Genomic DNA, 26,796 nt, shown 5'->3' on the forward strand with positions numbered 1-26,796 from the left:
CTAGTGTTGCATGGGGTTGTTGTGACCAAAGTCTCTCATCTCTGAATACTAGTTTAGATAGACAATACCCAAGTGTATTTGATCTTGCTGCATTAAGGAAAACTTATTAGCCATTTAGCAGCTCTTCAAAGATGTATGCTGAATGTAGCAGAAGGAAAAAGCAAAACCTTCATGTTGCCCTGCAGACAGTGTTCCAAATTCCTGCCAGAAGGATCATCTGTGAACAGAGAAAATCCCATGTGGGATGGCTTTCTCATTCCTGTCTCCTGGTTCAGTCGCTGGATGAATTCATCAACTGTTGAGGAACCATCAAAACCTACAACCTGCAATGAAAGAGGAGTTAATTGAGGATAACTTTTAAGAAACACAACATTGATGGGTATCACAACTAATGAAGCCTGGTTTCCTACAGATGGATGTCTCATGATTGATTGCCAGCTTCAGTAACTGCACTTGCATATTGTCTCCCTTCACATTGCATTCGTTGTCATACTGAGACACTTATGACATCTCTCCTTTTCCCCAGATACCTTTTATTCCTAAGCCCTGTAGAGCTGGGGCTGGCTTCCTTTCATTTTCTCAGGAAAAATGGCTAAAATGGTGAGGAACATAGTGTCTATCTCCCAATATCTGATACGTATAAATGCCATGGTACCATCCACCCACATGAAGGAGGCAGGTTGTGGTGCAGTCCTCTAGTGCCCAGTAGAAAGGCAGCTGTGGTGGCTCACCTGGTAGGTTCCGTTCATGAAGTGCACTGGGATGCTGAAGGGGAGTGAGTGGTGGTAGGGATTTCTCAGCAGGATGGACACAATTTCCATCCGAGAGGGCTTGGCTTCCCGTTCGCCAGTCTGCACAGTACGGTCTACTGATCTCTGGCAGTAGATGGCATACTTGCCTATTTCACTCCTAGGCAAAGAGATGGAGATAAGCCACATGCTTTAAATACCATGTCCTCTTCCATTTCCCATGCCATTACTAGAACATTCCTCCCTCAGGCTTTTGCTCAAGCAAAGCTACATCTCTGTGCAGACATCCTAGTTCACCTCAACAGACTAACAGTTAAAGTGGCAAGCTATAACAAAAACCTGGGCTCCAAGATCTGTAAAATTAAGGTAGACAATGGACTTTCTGGGAAGCACAAGAGCATTCCCTGTTCCCAGATGGACTGGTCATAGTATAGAAATATCCTCTTCTGTACCCTGTTGCCATCATAGTATCCATTAAAGCAAGACCAGTTCACCCTCAAACTCGCTGTTGTGCCAGCAGAATTTAGTTACTATGATGTCAAGTCCTGATAAGTATTATTAGAAGTTGTAATACATTAGTCTCACTTACAGGATTATATAAGTTGTGTTTATCAACTTACATGGTTATATAAATTGTAAGTTTCCATGTATTAACCCTATCTGCCGACCAAGAGACTCAGAGATTCAAAGCAGGCTCAGATTTGTTGATAGTTCAGCACAGTAGAGGTACAGTTACTAATATGATCAGTTCATGCTCTACTGAAGAGAGTGCTCCATTGAACAGCACCAAAAGGATGTGTGTCTAAAGCCAGGCAGGAACAGTCAATTACACCTTTTTTGCAAAAACATTAAGAATGTATACACTGAAAAAGTTCTGAAATTGAAGGATTTATATGGATTTATAGCTGTGCTATCACTTTGCAGGGGAAACAAATTACATTCAAGATGCCTTCAGGAGCTCAGTATATTATTACATCTCCAGTTAAATCCCTGCAAGCAATATGGAAGTTGTATAAATGTCTAAATACATTTCCTCTTTGCTTCTGCTTAAAGTTTATTTGTTGATAAAGGTACTTTTTGGCTAAGAACCTGGCAGACCATCAGCACAATAATGTTTGAAACTGATGTATTAAATCAGTTTCACAGAGCCCAGCACATCCTTGCAAAATTCAACAGTCCCTAACAGTAGAGCAGCTTCACTACCGAGTTGAATGGGCCAGTCTGAGAGCTGGTAATGCACAAGTTTGAAGGGATGGTTTCTAGTACTAACCAGAAGATACCTAATGTGTTGCCTTAGTGAATGGAGAGAGAGCCTGAAATAAAAAATTGCCTGATATCCGCATTTTTGATTCTGAGAAGAAATAGCAAATGTGAGGCAGCATACAAGAATATTTTAAAAACACAACAAAGCACTTGATAGGAGGACTACACAGGTTTCATTTGCAATACCAGAAGACTTTTAGCTTGAGTTCCAAGGCAGACTTAGACTAAGTATTTAAATATGAATATTCATTTGAAATGAAACCACTCTTTTACCTATGCAACAGTATATTAATGCAACAGACAACTAGACATCTCCAGCCGTGACCTCCGCTCCAAAGGACGCAGGAAGATAATGCTTAAGAACAGATCACCATGGAGACAAACAAAGAGGACAGCATGAACACTGGAGAAAAACTTACTGCTCTTACAGTAGATCTTGCAATCTACTTTTTCCTATAGGGGAAACTGTTACACAAAGAGGTAACAGAAAACAGGTTTGTCAGTTTTTCCTAACTTTTTATGGTTCCATGAGATGTTCTCTGGCTCACTTTTGTTCTGTCACTATGCCTGCTAACCTGACGGCAGAATGTAATCAGCTAAAACTCTAATAATTCATTCTAAAGAATTACTTGGGCCTGTCTTTCTGTCAATAAAAGAAAGTAGCTGCATCAGCAAAAAAATCCCCCTATATACCTCCAGCTATATCTACAAGAGATTGTTTTGCTAGCATAGGTCACTCAGATTTGTGAACTAGCTTAATGTGAGCGACAAATTAATGTGAATGACTGAAGGAGGACAGCTTGATACCATTGGGAACCTTCTGTCCTCTCCCTCAACGTATCTTTGCAGGTGTGAGTTAGAAAATTGCTTCCATCTTTATCCATAGTTGATGCAAAACGCAATCAGCTTAGCAGGAGAAAATGCTGTTGCAGTCTTTACCTGGGGTCTGCATGCCGCTGAAAGTGCTGTTTGATGTACCAGAGGAAGTGATGTTGAGGCAGAAACAGAGGAGCACACAAAGCCAGGAGTTGCCAGCACTGTGAACATAAAACTGAACATCGTTCTTGTTCTGTACTTCTTGCCTGTTGTCATACACAGAATACTGCAACCAAACTGTTGGATTGTGACTACTGCTGTTGGGAGTGACCATTTTTAGACATGTAGTTCAAGATGCTTCTAAGGGAAGTGATGGTCAAAGGACAGAATGCTCTTCAATATCTCAACCTGGACTCTAAGAAGGGGTGTTCTAAATGACTGGCCGCTTTTGAAAATTCTGACTAGTGTAACCAGACCTGAGTGATTAAAACTTAAATTAATAGTTTTTTTCCTATTTGTAACTGCAAATCATAACAAAGAATACACTGGAGAATTCTATTTCAAATTAGACCCATTGTTCTTCAACCATATTTTATTTTTTCATTTGAGCCGAGAATATTATAAATTTAGTATTGACATTCATGCTGTAACTTACTCATTTGATTTGCACAATAATTATAGTGCAAAAATCAGATTTCATGCTTAATATTAATGATTTGCATGTTGTTGATTAACCAAAATAGAAAGCAAAATTAACACCATGTGACAATTATAGCTAGCAATCACGAGCTATGAATTTTGATTCTGAATATGGTCTGAATAGACCCCGTGCAACTGGTAAATGGTTAAATTAAAACTAAACTTTGTTTTGCAGGTAGTTACATTCTCCATGTTTTTCTTTCTACATCAGGGCTGAGATTCCCTTCCTCCAGACCATCTTTAGCATTTGCAGAGTTTTATGAGAACTAGTCACATTGCTAATTATTAAAAACATAGAATTAAATGGAAAGTGTTTGCAGAGTGGAAGTGGAAAAAGAGGAACTGACCTGGATGACTGAGTGGTTCTGGGGTTGTCGGCAGCTGGTCTGTTTAACAAGCTGACAGTAAATTTCATTCTGCAGCTCAGTATGTGTCAAGCAGACCTGCAGTGCTGTCTGGGCCAGTGACACATGGTAATCGATAGAGGGTGCCTCCACAGGAACGTTGATGAACAGCTGACAGGACTGTAAAAGGGTGGAAGTTGGTCAATGCCATGAACGCAGAGGCTCTTCTCAGGTACTTTCCAGGCTGAGTTCCCCAGATGTGTTACAGACAATTAATGAATTCTTCTAAAAAACCTTGAGAGGAGGGAGGGGAATAAACACTCAATTCTTATCCTTCCTTCTTTAGTTGTGGCAGCTAGAAAATTCACTCAACCTCCTCCAGCCTGAGGAGCTCACAAGTCAGCAAGAGAATCAAAGGGAAAATGTGCTTTCTGACTTCCATGCCTGTGCTTTACTTTGCTCAGACTGTCCAGTCTTACTGCTGATCTTACACTTGTAGAGTGCAAGAATCAAATCTCCAATGGCTTTACCCTTGGTTTTAGAGACAACTGACTTTGCCAGTAATTGCTTCTGCTTCCTTCAGTCTAGGTGTTGGGAGAGGAAAGAGGGAGACAAGGCTAAATTTGAAGTGTAAAACCTGTGGGGGACGTTGCTTCTAAACACAAATTCCCTACAAGTAAAAGCTAAACTTCCTGAGAATGAATGACACCTAACATCTGACTGTCCTATTGTAATTAAATAATTGTCTAAAGCAACCAAAGGTGACAGTAAATGTTGTGACAAACAACATGGCCGAACAATGTTGCTGCCCCAACAGAGCATGATAACTGAAAACCATGCAGTGTCCCTTTAAATACCTTAAAAAGCTTCAAAGCTTCAGTCTGTAGAGCCTCTGATGGCAGAGTGGTGAGAGATGTGTGCAACCCATCTTTACTGTAGCACAACATAGGATGTTTCCACAGAGGAGAATCTGAGGTAGCAGATGGATAAAAACAAGGAGTGTCAGAAACAGAAGATAACAGTGTTTAAAAAGTGCTAAAAAGGAGCTTTGCTGAAATGACAAAGCACCCGAGGAAGCAGCACATTTTTCTTTGGTGCCACTTCATTGATTTCAGCAAAGCCTGCCATAAACAAGGAGTCACTAGCAGCATTAGCCATCAGCAGAAACAAGCGTTGGCAACCTCAATCCTACTATGTCAGAGCTTCTCATCAGCTGGATTCTGGTGAGAAGTTGCTCAGCTGTGTGTTCAAACAAGAGACACAAACTCTGCCAGGGCAGCAGCCTGCAACAGAGGTCTTTGCTAGCACAAGTCACTATTCAACAGTAAGCAAGGTTCATATATAGGTCTAGGAATATCTGAGTGTGCAGGAAAAGAGTGTTAAGTATGAATGCATATGTTAATACACATTTGAGAACATGGTGCATAAACATACATGAATAAGCAAGTATCAAAGATGAGGAGGAGCACAGGTCTATGTGTGAGCGTTTATATGCGCAGTCAGAGAAACAGATGTGAAGGCAAGTGTGTGTGAGTGTGAAAATCAGGACCAATAATACCAGGAAAAATTAAAGCTCCAGTTCGTTATTTTAATTTGAATTAATGTTACAGAAGTTTCAGATGCTTTGATGATGTGACAGCATGATGGACTTTTCTAGTTTCACTGCAATGCTTGCATCCTCTCTGGAGATGTTACTGTGAAACTAGGGAAGAAGGACACTGTATCATATGCTGTTCTGTTGATAATCCCCTTCCCTCACCGTTAGCTGGATTGAAACTGGGAATTGAAACTGCCCTTCCTTACGCTTTGCTAGTATGGAAAGAAGTTTGTGGTTTCTACTTACTGGGGTCTCCCTCTGCATCCAACAGTTTTCCAATGAGTTGTTCGTATGATGTGCCCACTGTGGCATTACTGCTACCAGCTGCTACGGTCAGATGGTACAACCAGGTATTCTAAGCATAAGGATGAGAACAGTCTGGGTCAATTCAGACCCTGGTTTCTACAAACAGGTTCAGTCTATATGCCCTATTTGTTTGCTGATACCAAAAAGACACTTGCTCTCCAAAAAGATTGCCTTTCATACCTTCTCCTGTTTGGTGCGAATGAGTAAGTACGTGGGACTCTGGTCTTGTGGGTGAATCACCAATGTAGAGTGGGATGAGAGAAGTCCTCCACCAGTGGCTTCATAATCTTCATCGGAGTCACAGGAACGGTCTACTTCTTCCACTTTGGACTCACGCATAGGCAGATGCCCTAGGGGACACTATAAGGAGGGGAAGAAAGTTAGACAAGTATAGGTAATCTCCCACTGTGGACAGGGAACACTGGGAAAGAAAACCCAGATCAAAATGTTAGCAGTTCCGTATAATGTAAGGAATAAACTATAATTCGGTGCTTAATGAATGTAATTCTATAATCTTGCATTTCTATAGAATCTTTTCTCTTTCATCAGCTAAAGTACTTACAAACTATGTAACTGCTTTTATTATTTTTCTTGGGAGAGCATCTACAGGTCAGAATGAGAATAGGCAAATAAAAAGATGGTCTTTCTCAGAAGGTACAGCTTTTTTCCTGTAACTCTTGTCAGTAGTGTTTACATCATTGGTTCTGCAAGGCAGGATATATTTTCTGATGATCAGTTGCTCAGTATCTTGAGCCACTGTTTTCTGATCCCGGTCAGATTTTCTGCTTGCTACTGGAAAATAAGTACTTTTAAAATTACATAAATGAGTTGATTCAGACAAACAGAGGATATCCACTGGAGGTCGATCACAAGTATGAGTCACAGTATTTCTTGATATTCTAAAACTTAGGTTTTGACATCATCAAGACATAGTAATGGACCATTGGGCCAAGCTTCCAGAAATGGAAGCATATTACATCGATTAAATGACCTTTCTCTTCCCATACTGTCATTGGTACTTATTTTAATGACAGTATGCAGAATATATCAGCTGCTGTATGAAAGTCTGCTCTAAAGACTTCAAAAGACCAAATGGAGAAAGCGAGAAACAAGATATACAGTGATCTCAGAAAGTGCAGTCACTCACCTTTTAAGTCTTTTTGTCATTTTTGCTTTAAAAATAAATCAGATAAGATATTGATTCTTTTTGTGGAGCAGATGCTGTTAGAAGAGGAGAAGTACAACCAACAAAGAACTTGGTGCATGAGACACAGCAGTAAAAGGAAACAAAGGTTCACGATAAATGGGAAAGGAGGGTTTAGCAAGAAAAGTGGAAAGGAATTACCTTATCTTCATGATTTCGATAGTAGTAGAAAGTTTTCCCAATCAGTGCACACCAGACCAGCTTAGAGTGACCATGCTTGACCTGTTAAGGAAGACAAAGAAACAAGTTTTTAACATCAGCAATGTTGCTGGAATTATTCTCTAGGATTTCTACTTTCAAGTCAACTCTCCCACAAAACCTTGCATATATTATTTGTTCTATGCTAATATGAGCTCATGTCAAAACATACAAGGCACCACTTACAAAAGCAGGTAAGTACATCCTACCTAACTAGATGGAACACAGGTGCTTATGAAAATGGGTCTAAGATTTTGTGAAGTGTTGTGAAGTACCTGAAAGGGGCCTACAAGAAAGCTGGAGAGGGAATTTTTACAAAGGAATGTAGTGATAGGATGAGAGGTAAAGTTTTCAAACTGGAAGAGGATAGATTTAGATTAGATATTAGGAAGCGTATCTTTATTATGAGGGTGGTGAGGCACCGGAACAGGTTGCCCAGAGAAGTTGTGGATGCCGCCTCCCAGGAGGTGTTCAAGGCCAGGTTGGACAGGGCTTTGAGCAACCTGCTCTGGTGGGAGGTGTCCCTGCCCATGGCAGGGGGATGGACTGGGTGAGCTTTAAGGTCCCTTCCAACCCAAACCATTCTATGATTCTATGATTTTACTCATTCATAAAAATCCATCATTTCTGTATCCCGAAAAACAGTATTAAGAATCTTATTATTTGCTTATTATTAACCTATTATTAAGATTCGACACTTTTTTTCATGACATCCTCACAGCCAAACTTAGGAAGTGTGGCTTGGATGACTGGATAGTGAGGTGGCCTGGGAACTGGCTGAAAGGCAGAACTCAGAGCTGTGGTCAGTGGGGCAGAGTCTAGTTGGGGGCTTGTGTCTGGTGGTGTTCCTCAGGGAACTGCCCACTGGGTCCAGCCCTGTTCAATATATTCATCAGTGATCGGGACGATGGGACAGAGTGTACCCTCAGCAAGTTTGCTGATGGTACAAAGCTGGGAGGAGTGGCTGACACACCAGAAGGTTGTGCTGCTGTTCAGCATAACCTGGACAGGCTGGAAAGTTGGGTGGGGAGAAACTGAACAGTATATAAAGATTTCATTTATATGGTACACTGTCAATAGTGAGCTAAACTGAATAAAGTAATAGTGTTTTACCTTAGTAAGCCAACCTTTCACAGTTGGTTTAGCGTCACTATGAGGAACACCAACAGGACTGGTCACTTGCACTCTCAGGATATTCTGTAGGACATGAATCCATTCCTCCAGGATGTTGGGAGAGTCTGCTGTTAGGAAATAGGTTCTCTTTTCTGTCATAAGCTGGAAGAAAAAGGAATGAGGAAGTATAAATCTCTACACTTACAAATCTTTTCTTCAGCTACTGAGTTTCTTTATCCCATACAGATTCCTTTTGATGGTTCAGGAGGGATTTTTTGGGGGCAAAATGGTGTTAAGTCTCAAACCCCAAGTGAAAGAACTGAAACTCAGATGAATCAAATCCTCATGAGCACTCTTGCTGTTTCTGTTGGATATTGTGGCTTTGTCTTCCCTCTCATCCTTTCTTGTTTCTGAGCACTGCTGCTACTTTTCCATTTTAAAGGTGACTACGTAAATGTGGGGGTTTTTTTGCTGCCTTCACTTTGTATTGCATTCTGCCTTTAATAGCTTGTGACTCTGAGAAGAAAGATGCTATGAATTTAATAGCATTAAACCTTGGCAACTTCAGTTCCAAAAAGGCAGGAGGTAGCTCACAGGTCAGGCCATGTGCTTTTCAGTCTCAGTATGAGGGAAACTTTAATGCCACTTTTATAATGTAGTCCTCTAACAATTACTACTTAAAACTGAATCCAGTGATGGTCTAACTTCTAATACTTTGGAAGTTGAATTTTAATAGGAATTCAATACTTCAGATGCTTCTTCAGATTCTCCAGACATGTAAAGTTAGACTAGGGATCTTGTGAGAGGAATCACAGAATATTAGGACTTGGAAGGGACCTCGAAAGATCATCCGGTCCAACCCCCCTGCCAGAGCAGGATCACCTAGACCAGGTTGCAGAGGAACGCATCCAGGCGGGTTTTGAATGTCTCCAGAGAAGGAGACTCCACAACCTCTCTGGGCAGCCTGTTCCAGTGCTCTGTAACCCTTACAGTAAAAAAAAATTTTCCCCATATTCAGATTGAACCACCTATGCTCCAGCTTGCACCCATTGCCCTTTGTCCTGTCATTGGCTGTCACTGAGAAGCTCTCTGAAAGAGGAGATCCTAGGTATTACCTGGTTTTAATTGTTATAACAAACACTTTTCCCCACAGATTTCAAGCTCTCAGTCTTAACTGCAAAAAAGGAAATAAACATAAATAAAGGAGAATTTATTTCAATTTCAAAAAGCTGTATTTGGGTTAAAATTTAGCTCTTTCCCTATTATTTATTAAACTAACTGCCTGGCTTGTGTCAGGAAACAGAGGAGCCAGATGAAGTTAGCTCATATCAATTGAGATGCTGTACCATTCAGCCTTAAATAAGTGCTCTCTCACCCAGCCACTGAGTGTGTGGTTATCTGTAGGATGAGAAAGCAATGCTTACCTGGAATGTTTGGGAGCCTTCACCTCTGACAATTTGGCATGAGGAATTCAGCTCCATCTGCCCTTGTGGTTTGCGGATAACGTCACTCTGAGGAAAGAAAAGCAAGCAACTTTTTCAGTAGGAAAAAACCTCAAATGGATCTTAGAGTACTTAAACACAGCATAATATGCACACTGGAGTCTGCATTCATGAAGTGGAAAGGGCAGCTGAAGGTTGCCAGATTGAATTTGAGACAGTGTGACCCCATTGCAATGATGAAACAAAAGTCTCTTCAGTAGTGGCAGACAATATAACAAGGCTATTGGTGACAAACACTGTCCTACAAAGTTCAGATTGGACATCAGGAAAAAAAACCCCAAACCTTTTATCACTGGGAAAGCAATACAGCACCAAACAGGTACCCAGGTAGTGGCTGAATTCCACCTTTGGAATTTTTCAAGATTCAGCTAGACAAAGCCATGGGTTGTTTGATCTACAGCTGGTAACAGTCCCTCTTCAATGTGTTAGTTGGACTAGGGCCTCCCAGAAGTCCTTTCCAAACAACAGTGTAAATTCTGCATATTTATGAAATTGTATGTATATATACATATATTATATAATTTGCTTTGTGAATTCTGATGGATAAACCTAGTATCAGAAATAAAAATGCACTGTGCCCTAAGGTGTATTTTTTGTCTTGTCAGAATGACAACAACTGAAAAAAAATTAAAAAGGTTGAAAATAAATCTTCTCACTATTCCACACTTGTAGGCAAAGATGCGTACATACACAGAAATCCTGTGTAGTAATGCAGGCATGGAGGAATGTGCTGTGTCCAGAACAAAAAAGTATCGGAAGGTGAATATCCCTAAATATAATTCTCTGTAATGTAGCTAAGTACAGCAGAATAATGAAGGCCAACAATAAAAGTATTTTATTGTATATACAAGTTTCGAGTACATACTAATAGAATTTTTGAAATAGTGTTACTTCATTTGAGTCAGTTTCGAGTTATAAAAAAAATTAATCTGGAAAAGTCTGAATGAACAAACATGTTCTCTCAATATTGTTTCATTGATCATTGTAAAACGGCAGTTTGCACGAAAGCTTATCTTCAATTTCACCCTAGTTTTCTAATACTTCCATGTCCATGTGGGAGTGGAAGACTAAAGAATCTAGCTTTCTTCCCCCTGAAAGTTGTAGTTTTCCTCAGAGCCCCACACACTGACTGATGAGTACGTATCTGCACTCTCCTGGTATTGTAATTTATTTTTCCTTTATTTTCATCTTAAATATGACCAAAGCTGGGCCATGGTATGCCTTCTGCTTTTCATCACCTGTATGAAGCTAACCAGTAGGTGTCAAGCTTCTGTCCTTGTGAACTACCTTTCATCTCCTGGAAACGGCCACCACAAGGAGCTTCCAAGCCTACGCAAAGACCCGCTGTGAATTTGTGGGTGAGACATAAAGCTCTTTGGCAGGCCATTCTAGGGGAAGGTTGCCCATGGCTGCCCACTCTGCTAGTGGTGTCAGCCTGGAACTGGTTCTGCCGACAGCCTTCCCCTGTGCCTCCACACAGGAATAAATGTATCCCAGTGACTCACCGGAGACTTGTAGTACATGATTTGTCTGTTTCTTAAAACAAACCATCGTCTCTTCCACATCTTCACCTGGCTGCCCATTTTCAGCAAGTAACCTGATTTCTCCTTGGGTTCCTGGAGGGCAAAAGCAAGGGGGAGAGGAGGTTATCTTGTACCTCTCAAAATACAAATGAAAGAGTGCTGAAATCAAGCTCAGACATTTGCTGCATCTCCAACATTTTCCACTTTACTCTGCCAGATGGGGGTAGGTCCAAGGTCAGTGCTCTCTGCTCAACTTGGAGAGAGTCCTAAGACTATCTGTGTAGCTGCAAATACCACATTGTGTTGTATTAGTAAAGAAGGCATCTGAAGATCTTTTCACCAATTGTTTGATGCACAGAAAACTTATTTGTCTTCTTACCGTAGCAGTGATTTTCCAAATAAAAGTGAAGGTTGACTCTAAGCCATGATTAGACTCCTGTTCCTTGTCTGCTTGATCTCTTACATTCAAGAGTACAGAATTTAATGCTACCTATGTTTGAATTTTTTTTTCCTAGGCCAAAATATTCTATCCTTTCTTCTTGCTTCCTCTGTATTTCCAGACTTGTTTTGTCACAAAAGTGTAAGACCATCATGACAGTAGAATACAACTACAGGAAACCAGTACAGGTCATCAGGAAAGAACACAGCCCTTGATACTTACGTTTTTATTTAACCACGTAACAGAAATTGCACCTTCTTCTGAAGCATCAGATAGTGTCTTTTGATGCAAACCAGCTGGACCAACAGCCCAGTTTGTTAGTGCAACACTTTGCAGGGCATAACTCAATATATTGTAATTACGCTTTTTCTCTTTCAAGGCCAAGGCCCTGTTTGCTTTCCTTCACATACAGGCTTGGGGACAAGTGGCTGGAGCTGCCAGGCAGAAAAAGACCTGGGAGTGTTGGTGGACAGCAGGATGACCATGAGCCAGCAATGTGTCCTTGAGCCAAGAAGGCCAACGCCATCCTGTGGTGTATTAGAAGGGGTGTGGTTGTAAGGCAGAGAGGTTCTCCTCCCCATCTGCTCTGCCCTGCTCAGACCACATCTGGAATATTGTGTCCAGTTCTGGGCCCCTCAGTTCAAGAAGGACAGGAACTGCTTGAAAGAGTCCAGCAGGGCCACAAAGATGATGGAGTGAGTGGAGCATCTCCCTTATGAGGAGCGGCTGGGGGAGCTGGGGCTCTTTAGCTTGGAGAAGAGGAGACTGAGGGGTGACTTCATTAATGTTTATAAATTTGTAAAGGGCACATGTCAGGAGAAAGGAGCCAGGCTCTGCTCAGTGATGTCCAATGACAGGACAAGGGGCAATGGTCCCAAGCTGGAGCATAGGAGGTTCAACTGGAACATGAGGACAAACTTTGTCAGTGTGAGGGTGCCAGAGCATGGCCCAGGCTGCCCAGAAAGGTTGTGGAGTCTCCTTCTCTGGAGGCATTCAAAACCCGCCTGGATGCGTTCCTGTGTGACCTGGTCTGGGTGATCCTGCTCTGGCAGGGGGGTTGGACTGGATGATCTTTCGAGGTCCCTTCCAAGTCATAATAGTCTGTTAATATTCTGTGAACAACTATGGGGTAGCAAGACTTACAGTGCAGATTCCACCATCAGTGGAGTAAGAAGATGTTCGCTGCAGCTTATGTTCTGGCTCTGAATAGTCACCATCCAAGGAGTAGGCATCAGGAGGGATGGCATAGTCACTCTCAGAGCTCAGTGAGGACATAGATACACCTGTTCAAAATGAAGGAAAGAATGAGAATCATGGCTGCACAGAAGCATGCACTGAATACTGCACCCTCTGGAAAAAGTTTGAGTTCACCATTAAGGCCTTTTTGCTCAAGAAGAACAAATTAGATCAGACTTTGGGAACTGAAACCCCACTAACCAAACTTCTTTAGGCTTCCCTCCCCCCCCGCCCCCCAAAAGGACAAACAGTGAGAGTGAGATTTGGATATTGAAAGTGAAATAAATTTGTTGCTGAATAAAGATAGATTTTTTTAAAAAATAAAAATCAACAGACTTGTTATCTAAGGCACGGACATGCTGTTTTCAGCTTGGAAATATCCATTATAAAGCCTCAAGTCCCTCTCATTCAAACTGAAGAAGAAGTTCCCCTACCAGCAATAGGGATTTGCTTTCTGTGAATCTTGGTCCATGGCAATGCACAGATGCATCCGTCAATGCAGCACAACTGAAGTTAAGGCTACATGAAATGGGATTCTATTTTATTGACTATCAATTGTAATGAAAATTCCACTCAAGGATCCAGTTTAACCTTCCTAGCAGTCAAGAAAAATTGTCCTAGCCAGGGTCTAAACTACCTAATGCCTCTCAAAGGTAGAAAATATTTGATTATTGGTCAAGAAATTATCAGCCACTGACAAAGATGTTTTCTTCAATGTGTCAGTACTAGCTTGCTTACAAAAAGTCAGAAAAGGTATGGATGGCTTCACTGGATACACAACTACTTTGGGAGAACAATCCTTCCCACAGTCTTAGCTTAGCAACTGCCTGGATGGACATCTACCAGCAGTAAAAACCCATCCAAGAGGACAGGTTTCTATTCAGTAGCTGTTTATGTCTGCACACGTAATGGGAGAACTCCTTACTAGCATCACCAAGGCTACGCATTTGCCTGTCACTAACGGTGCTCTTCAGGCTACCTTGCCTCACCTGTGAGGAGAGAGTTCATGCTGCTCAGTGGCAATACTCGCACTTTACCTCTCTTCACTGCACGAGGGCTGCCTGGCATGCTAGCTTTCCTGTTCTCAGATCCAGCAGTAGAAGTCCTGAAGCTGGCATGGGAGCCACAGTCATCATCAGAGCCTGAAGACTCATCTAAGAAGGGCACACTGCTGATCTGTGTGGCTTTCTGGAAAAAAGAAATTTGTATGGTTTGACTTGTATGGTCAGCAAGTGAGGGAAGAGTTTCCTCAGGACAATCCCTGCTCAATAAGCAGAGAAAGCAATCAATGCAGGCACTTCATGATCACACTGCCTTGCCCACTACTATCCCAGGGCTCCTCACTTCCTCCCATTCCAGTCTGAGAACCTCCAAGCCAGACTCTCTACTCTGATCTGTTTGGGTCTCCTCTTGCTACACCCTCCCACTGTTCCACAAACCCTGTGCTTCCCCATAAGCTGTCAAAAACCCTCTTCCATTTTGTTCTCTAGGTTAAATCCACTACCACCCCTAGGTCTCTACAGCCTCATAGTGCACTATGCAGCTTCCAGGACCAAAACTTGCTGCAATGTTCTGTATTCCTAAAAATACATTTACTATCTGCTGCTATTTCTGCGTTCTTTTGGTGTCCAATACTTCCTGGCACTCTCTAATTTTCTTACCTGCACTGCACAGCTTCATTCTGTTCTCTTAAGTTATTGGCAGTCCTAGACCATGCTATTTATATGAGAAAAAGTAAGGTAACTCCTTACCCCCTTCAGCGTAGTGTAGACTGGCACAGTGACGTTTCTGTAGATGAGAGAGGTAAATGGCCCAGAAGTTGAACACGAGAAATTGGAAACTGGGGAAAAGTAAGAGAGCGAGCAAATAATACAAACTGGTGAAAAGGAGGTGGTTTTAATGGAGAGGTTAATGCATGCATGTAAGAACTTATGTAGCCTCTTGAAACATCAAATAATGAAAGACTACCAGTCTGGACAAGTTTGCCTCAGAAAGGCCAGAGGATGTGTTATTAATTACATTCAACTCCCAGAGACAGCTGCAACGTTCTCTTCATTTAGCTTGCAAGACATCTCATCCACCCTGTGCTCCCCATGGTACAATGGCAATCCAGTGCACCATGTCCAAACAGGTAAAAGCCATGACAGGGGATGGTGATGGTGAAGCACAAGACTAAAGCAGGTCACAGACATGCTGAGACAGAACAGTGTCAGCAGAAGTGATGAAGGAGACAATGGAGTCCCTGAAGATGCAACTGAATGTAGGAGCTCTAACAGTCCAGCACCAACCATCCCCGAGACGGAGATATCCTCCTCCCTTCCTTTCTTTATCATCGTTATCTGCAGAATCAAGTTTACTTTGAAAATAGGCAAGGAAATGAAGAAATGTGAACAGCCAGAAGTTGAGGTCCCACACTGTCACTGTAAACTCCCGCTAAGGATGGATCTTGTCTAGAACTTACAGCAGCTGGAAGTATCATTCACCATGGCCACTTCAGACAACCTCATGCCAGACTTGGCCACAGCATAGATACGACTCTCCTGGAACAATAACACCATGAACAGCAATGGTCAGATAAAAAACATGATTTCTCCAAAAAGAAACGCTCACAGAATCACACCACAATCAACCATTGGGCAAGAAGGAGAGGCCTTATAAGAAAGATTGCTCTATTCCACCAGATTTTGGGTGAATGACCATTAGTGGAATTGTGCATCTGTGTGCAATTCCCTGAATCACAACAGTCTCAGCTTATAAATGGTGATATCCACTGACTGGAACACCTACAGGCAATTATCAGTAAATTGCTGTATCACAGCTTGGAAAAAAAGCTGTATTTTCCACTTTTTGAACAACATACTGAAATGAATCAAGAACAGCCCTAAAACAGAATAACTCATTGAGTCATCACCTGCAAAGGATTCCCTCTCTCTGATAAGGGAATGAAAGAAATGCCTGGAATGATCTCAATAAGCCTGTGTTCCAGTTATAACAACATATGAAGCTTTCAGTTCAAAAGGATCTCGAAGTGCTTCACAAATTGATAAAAATTCCAAGGAGGGAACCCAAACCTGTGACTAAATGCAATGTTATGACTAAGACATCAACTAGTCTAAAAATAAAAGCTAGGAATCCTCTTGTTGCTCCTTAAATCATACACCCAACCTCTATTATTTAACACACAAAATACATACACAGGAAAGTACCTAACACTGCAGTCAAATAAATCAAAAAAAGAAATTACAGAATTAGTATTTTGTGTATGTATGTGCATTGTCATTTAGCCTCTAATGAAGTGTTATGTGCATTTTTTTTTCACTCCAACACTTCCTATTCATGGCACATAATGGACATATCTTACTGATCAAGCTGCTATTTAATATTCTATTAATGCTTTAGTGTTTGATATTCTTAAATTTGCCCTACTTGGATAGACTCTGGTCTGAAGAAAAGAGAATGGATTTTTCCTGTGGTGTTCCTGACTATAATAGTACAATGCTTCATAAATATTAATAAAAAATTTTACAAAAACCCCGGAATGGACATTGATGGGTACTATCACTATTTTCCAGAAGAGGAACTCAGCTATAGGTTCTCTGGAGTACCCATTTCAAGATATCTAAGACCTGATTTTTGAGAATTTAGCATCATATAACATTGTTTGTAATTAAAACAACTGAATACAGTTGCAGCAAAGAAGTGTTCAGTGCCTCTCTGAACAAATTTACTTGCCAAACTCATGTTAGACATTCAGAAGGTGTGTGTGGAGCTGATGATCATCTGTGAAAAATTTAGCTTAAAGGACTAGAAGAACCTTACGTAGGAACTCTAGATCAGAGAAAGGAATAGTCGCCATCTCCGAGATGTGTTTCCCTTCTTCCAAGTGTGCACACTGTTCATGACACCCTTCTGACTTCTGCAGCAAATAAAACAGACATCTTGAAAACTGCAGAATCTTTTACTACACTATGCAGCTCCATCCCCAGCACAGCTGAATGAAAAGAGAGTACTTTGGAAAACCAGCTGTGATTATTCTAGGGTTTAAATTGGTATCATAAAGGACTCAAAGATCACAAATAATGTTAAGTTTTCATAGAAAAAATATAAAATGTGAAGATTAACATGCATGACTTTGCACCTTTAATAAACCACTTGTTTGTATATGCCTTTAAGAAAGCAAATTGAAAATAGTGGAATTATCTCTTTTGATACTACATTGATTATCAAGTTTATCAGTTAAATAAACAATCCAACCATCTCAACTAACAAGTAACTGGAAGTGATAATAACAGACTTACCGCTCACATGAAGTAAGCAATAGGAAACATATATTACACTTTAGCAACAGTTTTCACAAAGTTTTCCTGATAGCATATCATGAGATTGAGACCACAAGTTGTTATAGCCTAGCTACTGGGCACTACTCAAAGATAAGCAGCATATCTCAAATTGTTGCCCTTGTATTTCTTACCCATGATGGGAATCTATGCAGCGGTGGTGTGGGAGGTTTACCTCCTGGGTCAAGTATGTTGGCCTCAGAACTCACAGCTGCTCTTTGTCCTGCAGATAAGTGGTTGATTTCCTCACACGCTCCAGCTTCTTCCCTCACTAGGCCACGTTCTGTCTCCATCTTCTCCAGTACCCCACCATCATCAATGTCTGTCTCCTTCACTTCCCCGTGGCAGACTGGAATGTCTCTTATGGGCTGGAAGGTGGTAGCCTCTAAGCTCATTACACGATGGAAAGAATTAGACCCTGGCTGTGGTTGGCTGTAATGTCTCTTGGCTAGTTGGATACTGTCTCTTGGTGTATTGGGAGTTCGCGTTTTCGGAAAGGTCATACTACTGCCAAGACTGCATTCTCTCCCTGGACAGAAGGAACATGCTGTAACAGCTGATGTTGACACAACCAGAGGTGGCTCGGCTGTTTGGAGATGGCCCTCAAGCAAGCTCATTATTTCTCTTGAGGAAGAGGAGTCCAGCCGGTGGGAGCAGAATCTGGCACTCAGATCATCAGAGAAGTGGGTACTGTCCAAAGCCACTTGTTGCAAGGTGCTCACAGCACTGCAGTTTCCTTCCAAAGATGACTGGAAAGTCAAAGCCTCAAGGATTCTTGTGGCCTCGGCTGGTGGGTCCAGTGATGTGGGATCAGAGCACCCTAACTTATGCTCAGGATGTACAGCTGGGAATATGTCTTTCTCTGTGGAGAGATTCCAGCTTGATGGGTCAGACATGAGCTTCAGCATGCTCTGGGAAGGAAGAGGTTTTTCCTCTCCATCCTCAGTAAAGGTGTCACTGGGAAGGACTATATTTCCTGTAGAAAGAACACCTTTGGTAGGTCCTATCTGACACACCTGTCTGAAACCAGGTGCAAGGAGCAGAGATTTCTGGTCTATCTTCTCAGCACAAGGGGCCTGTGCTGCTCTGGGCTTCGGAGAATTACAGCTCCAAAGAGATTCAAAGGGAGGAATGTTGGTCATATCTACAAAGAAGGAGAACATATCGTTAGGGCATTCAAATGCTTTACTGTCTAAAATGTTACTTGCTAGTATAAGTTGTTCAAATGAGTTCTATTTCAATAGCACTCTGGCCCAGTTAGGACTATAGAGAATGGAAAGGATATGGCTGGCCACATCTATAACAAAGTGCTATACATTTAGAATTGGGAATAGTACAGAAAATATGAATAGGAACTGATTAATCACTGTTTCTCACAAAAGTGGAATTAAGGGGTGCCTAATGAAATTATCAGGCAGCGCATTTGGAATACACAGAAAGAAGGCTATCACATTCAAAAGGCCAGAAAAAAAAATAATTTATCAGTGGTACAAATAACAATTTAGACAGAAGTTCTGGCCCAGGAACTTCCTAAAACACTGACAGCAGAAGCTGCAAGGGTACATGGAGAGCAGGACAGCTCTACTTGCCATATTTTCTACACTTTTTCCTGAAACACCCCCAGCCACAGGAGACAGGATCCTGGCCCAGGCAAGCTTTCACTCAACATAGCAGTTGTTACTCTTACCTATCCATCATTATGTTTCTTCTCTGAAAACAGCCATGAGAAGGAAGTACACCTATTCACACAAGACTTTGACAAAAACCATCTAAGTGGCCAGAACACTGCTTAGTGTGGCTTTTCACTTCAATTAACCTACAGTGATTTAAGCCATCAAATGAGCAGGTATGGTTCCTCCCATTCCTAGGAGCTAGATGAGGCTTCCAGTATATGCATGGAGACCCCCTTAACCATCACACGAATCAGTGAGGTTACTCTCATTTTAAGAATTTCCCTAGAGCTTTTTGCTATCCTTTTGTGCTGTATGACCCTAGTAGCGCTTTTTGCCAGCAAGTTTTATAACAGTTACTTATATGTTTTTGCTGTAAAAACATCCTTTTCTTTGTTTATTTTTTTCTCTGCTCATTCAGTTGCTAGATTAGAAGATGACATAAAAGACAGAGATTGCATAGATTCTTTGTCTATTTAGTACCTATGCTTTATAATTCTTCTACTTTCTTCCTTTCCATAATGACTAGATTTAAAGACTATCTCAGTTCTACAGGTTCTCCTGAATAGCAGCTTTAGGGTATGAGAAAGTGTAGATAAAACTTGGAGTGGCAGAGGATGTTCCTTCACTTTGATTTTGATTGACCTTGGAGTTTATATATTGCCTGACTGAAAAGAACTAAGTCATAAGATGCTTTGGAAATTGCAGAAACATGGGTGAGTGTGACTCTGCACAGCTATTGCTGAAAGTGCTGAATATCAAACTCTACAGGCATTGCTTAACTACTAATGAGATTAGAAGGAAGTGGAAACAAACTGAAGACACAAAGTAGCAGAGGGAAGGGCAAACAGCAGAATAAATCGGTGCTGATCATGGAGAGGATGAAATTCGCTCTTGGAAACACTGCTGTGAAAGACAACCCTGGGAGCCTGACCTTGGCACTTGAGTCACAAGGAACTGAATGCTAACAAAGTTATTCTTAACACATAAAGCTGACACACACAAATCCTGGCATGCATTTTTCCCTTGCCCCTGAGGTAAATCATTAGTGCAGACTGAAAAGAGGACATTCATTTAAAATATTATTGGTATTTTTGCAGCTTCCTAGATGTGAGAGAAGATGAAGCAGGGAAAGCTGTTACTATTAGTATGGCAAGCAAGAAAAGATTTGTCTCTCTGCAGAGGCCTCTGAATTCAGCCTGGCACAGTTAGACTAGAGGGGGGATAAGAGGAGAGGGCAGAGCTGTTTACTGCCCAGAGAGTTGGGACCCAGGGAACACTTAATACCAGATTATTAACGCAGCTTACCAGCCATTCTCTTTTTGTAAGCAGCCAGAGCCAGAGGGGATGAGAAAAATGCAGTCATAAAACATTTAGCTAGAAATGTGGTGGGATTTAGAAGGAATTTTGCCCTATTCCCTTGTGGAGTGATAGGAATGCCAAAAAGACCTCTGCAGGACAGAAATGCCCCCTGACTGCACACCCAATGAAGTTGTGGAAACTAGCTCATCTTACTTTGACCAAACCAAGTTCATTTAAACAAACAAACAAACAACCAATAAAACAAACAAAAAGAGAGAGAGAAAGAAAATGGTTTAGAGAGAATTTCCTCTTCAAAATGTGTTGTGCTGAAAGGTGCTGATTTGCCTGGAGACCAAAGTTCTTCATCTATCCACCAAATAAGAACTGCAAAAGCAAAAGCACTGTAAGCAGCTTTCTCCAACCCAACCCGATAGCACAGAGGAACCCAGCTTCTAAAGGCAGACCAAACAGCTGCTGCCCTGACCCATTCAGTCCTCTGTTACTTGGCTCATGTGCCAGCAAAGGGTTTGCAGGGGTGAGGATGCTTCACATCCAAAGGTAAAGTGAAATACCTCAGGGACTTCTACCTTGCACCACTGCAGTAAATGGTGAGTTTTGCTATGTATTTTAATGAGTGCTTCTAATTCAGGAGCTCAGTGGCTTATTCTACTGTCAAAAGCAGACTCTGAAAAAAAGAGGTCCATATTCAATAGCTGTTGGGAAACCAATTAAGAGTTTTTAAGGCAGGTAAGCAATATTATTCTCTTCTTTAAAATAGACCTACTGAGGAACAAAACAGTTCTACTGCTTGCTCACTGTTACAAGTGCTAATTTCTGACAAAGTTATGAATACAACCGACTTCTTCTCTTGTGGTGGTTACTAGGCTACAATGCCAGGTGAACACATTTACCTTGCAATGTATCCTGAAGGGCTTCTATTTGCTCCGTCAGCCTCTGATTACAGTTTTTCAGGTGGTAATTTTCTAGCTCAAGCTATGAAACAACAATAATAAAAACTGAAAAATAATGCAAAACTGTGTGTGTGTGTGCTCTACTATACAGAATACATCTTCATCTTTATTACATTCAAGTGTCTGAACAGGAAAAGGAAAAAATGATGGGTGAGTCTACCAGTCACCCTGAAATCCTCCTCAGCAGCTCCACTGGACAATCCACTTAAACATTTTGCTGTGCTTTCTCAGATAGCCTCTGTATATACTATCTGAACTTCTCAAACAGGTCTTTTAATTTCCTTCACTGCTACTGTTTATAATTTACTCCCCAAAATAACCGTTATGAAAGAGACAATAAAAAAACCCTATTGCCCAGGAGAAGCATTTTCCCCTTCTCACCCTGTGTGTAGTAAAAGGAGATCCCCTGGATCCAGGGAGCCAAAGGGAAAAAAAACCCCAAACATTAAGGGTGCATTTACATTTGCAATTAGTGCACGAGTGATTCTTTGCAAATCTGCCTTATTTCTTTGCTTGAAGTGTCTCAGCATATATTCTTAAATGTAGCAGTGGTGCAACCAAAAATGATTCCATCAAGAGGGAAGCCAAGTTGAAACAGCACCCGTGGTGCTGTCTAGAGCAACTCATCGGCAACACAGGTGCAAAGTCCTTCAGTCGGCAATGAGTCCACTTGTGCGTGCTGTGCACCTGGTATCAGCACCTGATACGAACTTCATCGCCAGTAAAGACACCATGTGAATGTATGGTCCTGGATTCACAGCAGGTTATGACAAGTCAACCCCTGTGCTTCCTCTGTGCTGCACCAGTCAATAATGTAGATGCACCTTAAGTTACCTCATATAGGAGAATGAAAGAGAAGCAGCACAGCAGCTCAGTGAATTATCTAGGCAATCTAATGATATTACAAAATCACATCCCAACATAATTAGCGCCCACAAAGACTACTTCCACCTCCAACAAATTCCTTACTTGTATAAACTGGGATATCTATGGCTTTAAAACAGAATAAAAGCAAGAGACCAGATAGCCCCACTCACAATTGTAAGCTACTATTATACCTATAAACTGTGCACTGACCCATTGGTATCTCTCAATTATTTTAGAGCATATTGAATTGAGCCCAGACAGAGGCATAAGTCCACAGGATGAAGAGGAGGGAGAGGCTAGACATGAAATGCTGGGCAGCAGGAAAACAGCGTTGGTCAGGGATGGCAAATGAAGGAAGAGCAAAGGACAACATGTCACAGCTGCTTTGTCAGAGACGCAGAAACCGCACCCAGAGAAAAAGGTAGAGGAAAGCTGGTGAAAGCCCGTTGTGCTTAGTAAATGAGACCACAATCTTCTTCAGAATCTGCTATCAGGCATTAGTGATTTCAGTCATTTAAAGTTTGCCCGAAGCAGCAAATAGCCCTCAGTCAGAAGGATGACCCTAGCTTTGCAACTATGTGCATGGCCAGACAAGGAGAAAGCCTCTGTGGCAGACGGAGTGTCCTCAGAGTATTGTCCTGCACAGCGGCCCACTGGCAATGCAGCCACTGTGTCTAGTCACAGGCCTTGAAACCTGGCATCAAGGTAAAGACTCACCTCTCTCAGCTTGAATGTTACCCACTCTTTGATCTTGGCAGCTTTCTCTTGAACAATTTTGGCTTCCTCAGTCCTCAACTGTTTCTGTGCCAAAAAAAATAAAAAAAATAATTTAGATGCATTAGGAGAGCACAACTAACTGTTCTCAGTAAGTTACTGCATCAGGAGTGAATTGAACATTGAAGCTTCCCTTCCAGACAAAAGATTTAAGACTGCTACTTGGACATTATTATTTAGCTGGCCTCTGAAAAAAAAATCAAGCTTTAAGTTGTCTTATATGGTCCCTGAAGTCATACTCAGAAGGTTGTTTGAAGACTCTGATGTGGAATAGCAAAATCCAGCTCACGTAACAACTGGCCACCTACCACAGTTTTTCTTGAATACATATTGCAACTTCTGTTTTAGATGGTTTTGCAATGTCGCTGTTTGCTGTGAAGCATCTGTAGTGTTCCTCCCAGCCTATGCACACACACGCACTGTTGGCTGAAGTTAGTAAGAATTAAGGAGCGCCTGTAAATGATCTCTAAACCAGTGTAATTTCTCCAAGTGAAAGGGATTCAATTGCTGCAAGGCGGGAAGGGGAAAGGCGGGAAGGGGAAAGGCGGGAAGGGGAATAAAAGATAGCAGACTCAGGATAAAAAAAGCTCTAAAACTTGACCTTGAAACACTAAGACCTGCTATGGAAGTTTTGAGATTATGTAAGTGGTTGTGTGTTTACATATCCATTAAAACAGGTTCTAGTCCACACAAAGGTGTTACGGGAATAATGTCAATTTGAACAATAAACATTGTTCCTCAAGTATCTGCTTGGGCAATATTGCCACAGCATCATTTTTGCAGCTGTGTTTTCTCAGCTACATTTTTTTCCTTTTCTGGGAATCTCCTTTTAAAGATGCTGGACTGGTACAATCACATGAAGCCCTCTGTTCATCTCCTGTGTGCCTTCATCAGGAGCAGTGACACTGAAAGGTCTCCTATCTCCATGATTTAAACAACTACAAGGAGAAACCAGTTCCGGGAGGGAGAGAGGGGGGAATATACTCTGTATGGCACATTAGCCCTGGTTTCTCTAGTTAAATGGAAAAAGGTAATACCTTCTGGTAGCAGTTGGTGGTTTCCCTGCTAGATTTTTTTTCTGATGTCAACAAATACCAGTAATTATGATAATAAAAATGCAGGTGCTTCCCTCTACCTCCCCTTTAAAAATTTTCACACTGAATAGTGTAAATCCATTTAATGAATGCCACATAAATACACAGCAGACTGCAGGAAATTCCCAACATCTTCACATCGTTTTTAATCATCACATACAATTCATCACCACAAAAGCCCTTATTCAAGTATGTTTGCTGACTTTAAAATAGACTGTGGCAACATTATGGGTAGCAGTAACATTAGTAGTTGAGCATAATGAAACAAAAGGAATCAAATCTGATGCTTCAAGAGGAGTATTTATTTGTGTTTTTTTCTCCCTGAATATGGCTGTGTGTGTTCCTGATCATCAGGTACCAGCTTTTGCTGGAGTCAGAATATTAGATGTGCTTACTAGTCTGAAATTATCTGACACATATAGTGGGTCTACCATAGTCCCGTGAATATCCATCACATAGGTAATGCCTTTGAATCCCTAATGACCCGGACTTGTCTCAGATCAGGGACCAAGAGGTAAAAAGATTCAGAATATTGCTATGCTACCTCGTGAAGTGCAATGCCGAGATTTTATTTAGGGTCTTAAAGAAGACTAGCGACATGATGACAGCATTGCCACAGAGCTTACTAAGCCATGACTCCAAGCAGAATCAATTCACTCAGGCACAGCACCCGCAAATGCAATTACTGTGCTTTAAGATCCAGAAGCAGTTAAGAGATTCTTTGTGTCCCATGCTATTGTGTGGTCCAGACATGATCTCAGTGTTCTCTTAGTAATGCTCTGAACTCCACAGCTCTCCCCATCCCAGTGAAAACAAATAGCATGCCTTACAGGGACCCTTAGTGACCTTCCAGCACTGCCACTGTCCCCTTCCATTCTGAAACTAAACCGGTGACCTTGTTAAAGAGTGTTTCTTGCCTGAAATTGTCAAGCTTCAACCTTAATTTCTAGAATCTCATTTTGCCCCTTGTTGCTAGAAAAAAAAGATTCCTAACAGAACATTTTTCCCATTTGTGTTTGTTGAGTTTAATTAAATCAACCTCACGTTTTTGGGTAAATCAGAATTTCTTCCATCTTTGACTGCAAGAGCTTCTTCCAGACCTTGACCGCTACTGTAGCTCCTTCTGAACACCTTCTTTCTCTTCCAAAATGCAAAAACATGATCTACATTCTGCCTGAGCAAGCAGGGTTGGCAAGTGACCTCAAACCCAGAGTATTACAAAGACCTGATGCCTGACCTCCACACTGCACTTGGTCTGAGTAAGTTTAGACAGCTTACCAATCTGTTTCACCCCTGAAATCTGTGACAATTAGTTAAACATAAAATGTAACTCAAATGACAAAGTATTTTTGTGTAAAGTTCTAATGACACATTTTCATTTAGAAGTAATTTATTTAGCCACACATAAGAATACCTCCTTCCTCATGTTATAAAGACCACAGGGCAAGGCCTTTACTAGAGCTGAAATACAAGTCCTGCTGTAGATGTAGCTCCTTCCTTCCACCAACTGAGAATGGAAGAGACTAAGAACTATCCATATTGAGAAACAGCTGCTCTTTTATAATCAGGACATCTGGCAATAGATTTGTTATGCTAAAGGATTGCTGAAGACTAGGAAGAGTCCCTTCCCAAGAAGCGGTGATATGCCAAGTCAGAGATGGGCTAAATAATGATTTTGCAGAGCAATCTATATACCAGGAAGTCAAAAATACTGTGATGAGACTTTAGCATTACAATGAAGGGTCTCAACACTGACTCAGCACTAACGTAGGAAAGTCTTAAGGACATTGACCAATCTCTTATGATGAAGAGACAAGGGCTACCAAGGCCGAATGGATGTTTTTATCTGAAAAGAGAAAAGAAGTAAAGGATCTTGCACTGAGCAGGACACCAATTTACAGCTGATCTGAAGGCAGCTGAGAGGCCTATAAGTAATGGAGACATAATCCATACCTTTGAAATATATATCACAGAGTCCCTCCAACTCATGAAAGCCACAGGTCTCCCTGTATAAAATATCTTTACCTGGTTTGCTAGCTGTGTCTCCAATCTGTTGATCAGATCTTCCTTTCCTTGCATTGTGTCCATCAGCTCTTGGTATTTTCTGTGCAGAGTGCTGTCTGGTTCACTTGTCTTCACGTTGGCTAATTTTATCTTCTCCTCCATAACTCTGACCTGTAATGACAGTCACAGGGAGATAAAAACCAAAACAATGCAAATGAAAGAGCTGCTTGTTTAGTGGTAAGAGCCTAACTGAGAGTATCTGTGGATTTCATATTTCTGAAGTCAGGAAAAGAAGAAAAAAACATCCCTTCTCACACTTATTTTATATCCACATATGTGAAAAGAACATTGTCCATTCATTTGTAATGCTGAAGCAGTAACAGATGCAAACCGAACCATGAGCAGATAAACACATTGTGGTTTGTGAAATATTTCCATATTATTGGTCAGAGACCATACAGGCACTACAGTCTACATAGACATATGGGCAAGGTCCATCCCATTTTCCTCCTTTGCAATACTGTGGTCAGTTTGTTACCCCATTCACTAGCAAGGCATACACCACAGAATCCTGGCAATTTGCTTCAGATCAAGATTTCTATAAGCAAAAACGCTATGGAGTTCCTTCCTGCTCCTGTCCCCAGCTTACACAATGTTTTGGCAATTTCTGGCTTTCTGACAAATGTTCTCCAGATCTGCTATGGAGTTACCATGTTAGATACTTAAGAAGCTTTGCCTGTCTTTGAGCTTCTGCCAGTGCCAACACTTGTTCATTTCAGCAGGCGCAG

At 41.4% G+C, this 26,796-nt stretch overlaps 1 protein-coding gene across 1 annotated transcript in view; it reads right to left on the reverse strand.

Moving 5' to 3' along the window:
• Nucleotides 1-26,796, reverse strand: part of PLEKHH1 (pleckstrin homology domain containing, family H (with MyTH4 domain) member 1) — a 44,197-nt gene that overhangs the window by 9,094 nt on the left and 8,307 nt on the right. Inside the window, exons 3-21 of the mRNA XM_010185369.1 lie at nucleotides 26,030-26,179; nucleotides 22,854-22,937; nucleotides 21,210-21,291; nucleotides 17,461-18,470; nucleotides 15,451-15,529; nucleotides 14,741-14,829; nucleotides 14,027-14,177; nucleotides 12,897-13,036; nucleotides 11,297-11,407; nucleotides 9,714-9,800; nucleotides 8,290-8,451; nucleotides 7,120-7,200; nucleotides 5,955-6,134; nucleotides 5,715-5,823; nucleotides 4,729-4,841; nucleotides 3,875-4,051; nucleotides 2,952-3,049; nucleotides 732-909; nucleotides 168-323 (exon numbers count right to left, since the gene is read on the reverse strand). Coding sequence (XP_010183671.1) covers nucleotides 168-323; nucleotides 732-909; nucleotides 2,952-3,049; nucleotides 3,875-4,051; nucleotides 4,729-4,841; nucleotides 5,715-5,823; nucleotides 5,955-6,134; nucleotides 7,120-7,200; nucleotides 8,290-8,451; nucleotides 9,714-9,800; nucleotides 11,297-11,407; nucleotides 12,897-13,036; nucleotides 14,027-14,177; nucleotides 14,741-14,829; nucleotides 15,451-15,529; nucleotides 17,461-18,470; nucleotides 21,210-21,291; nucleotides 22,854-22,937; nucleotides 26,030-26,179 — 3,237 coding nt within the window. The remainder of the gene's footprint in view (nucleotides 1-167; nucleotides 324-731; nucleotides 910-2,951; nucleotides 3,050-3,874; nucleotides 4,052-4,728; nucleotides 4,842-5,714; nucleotides 5,824-5,954; nucleotides 6,135-7,119; nucleotides 7,201-8,289; nucleotides 8,452-9,713; nucleotides 9,801-11,296; nucleotides 11,408-12,896; nucleotides 13,037-14,026; nucleotides 14,178-14,740; nucleotides 14,830-15,450; nucleotides 15,530-17,460; nucleotides 18,471-21,209; nucleotides 21,292-22,853; nucleotides 22,938-26,029; nucleotides 26,180-26,796) is intronic.

The sequence above is a fragment of the Mesitornis unicolor genome, unplaced genomic scaffold, assembly GCF_000695765.1.
Source record: "Mesitornis unicolor isolate BGI_N332 unplaced genomic scaffold, ASM69576v1 scaffold755, whole genome shotgun sequence".
Classification (NCBI taxonomy): Eukaryota; Metazoa; Chordata; class Aves; order Mesitornithiformes; family Mesitornithidae; genus Mesitornis; species Mesitornis unicolor.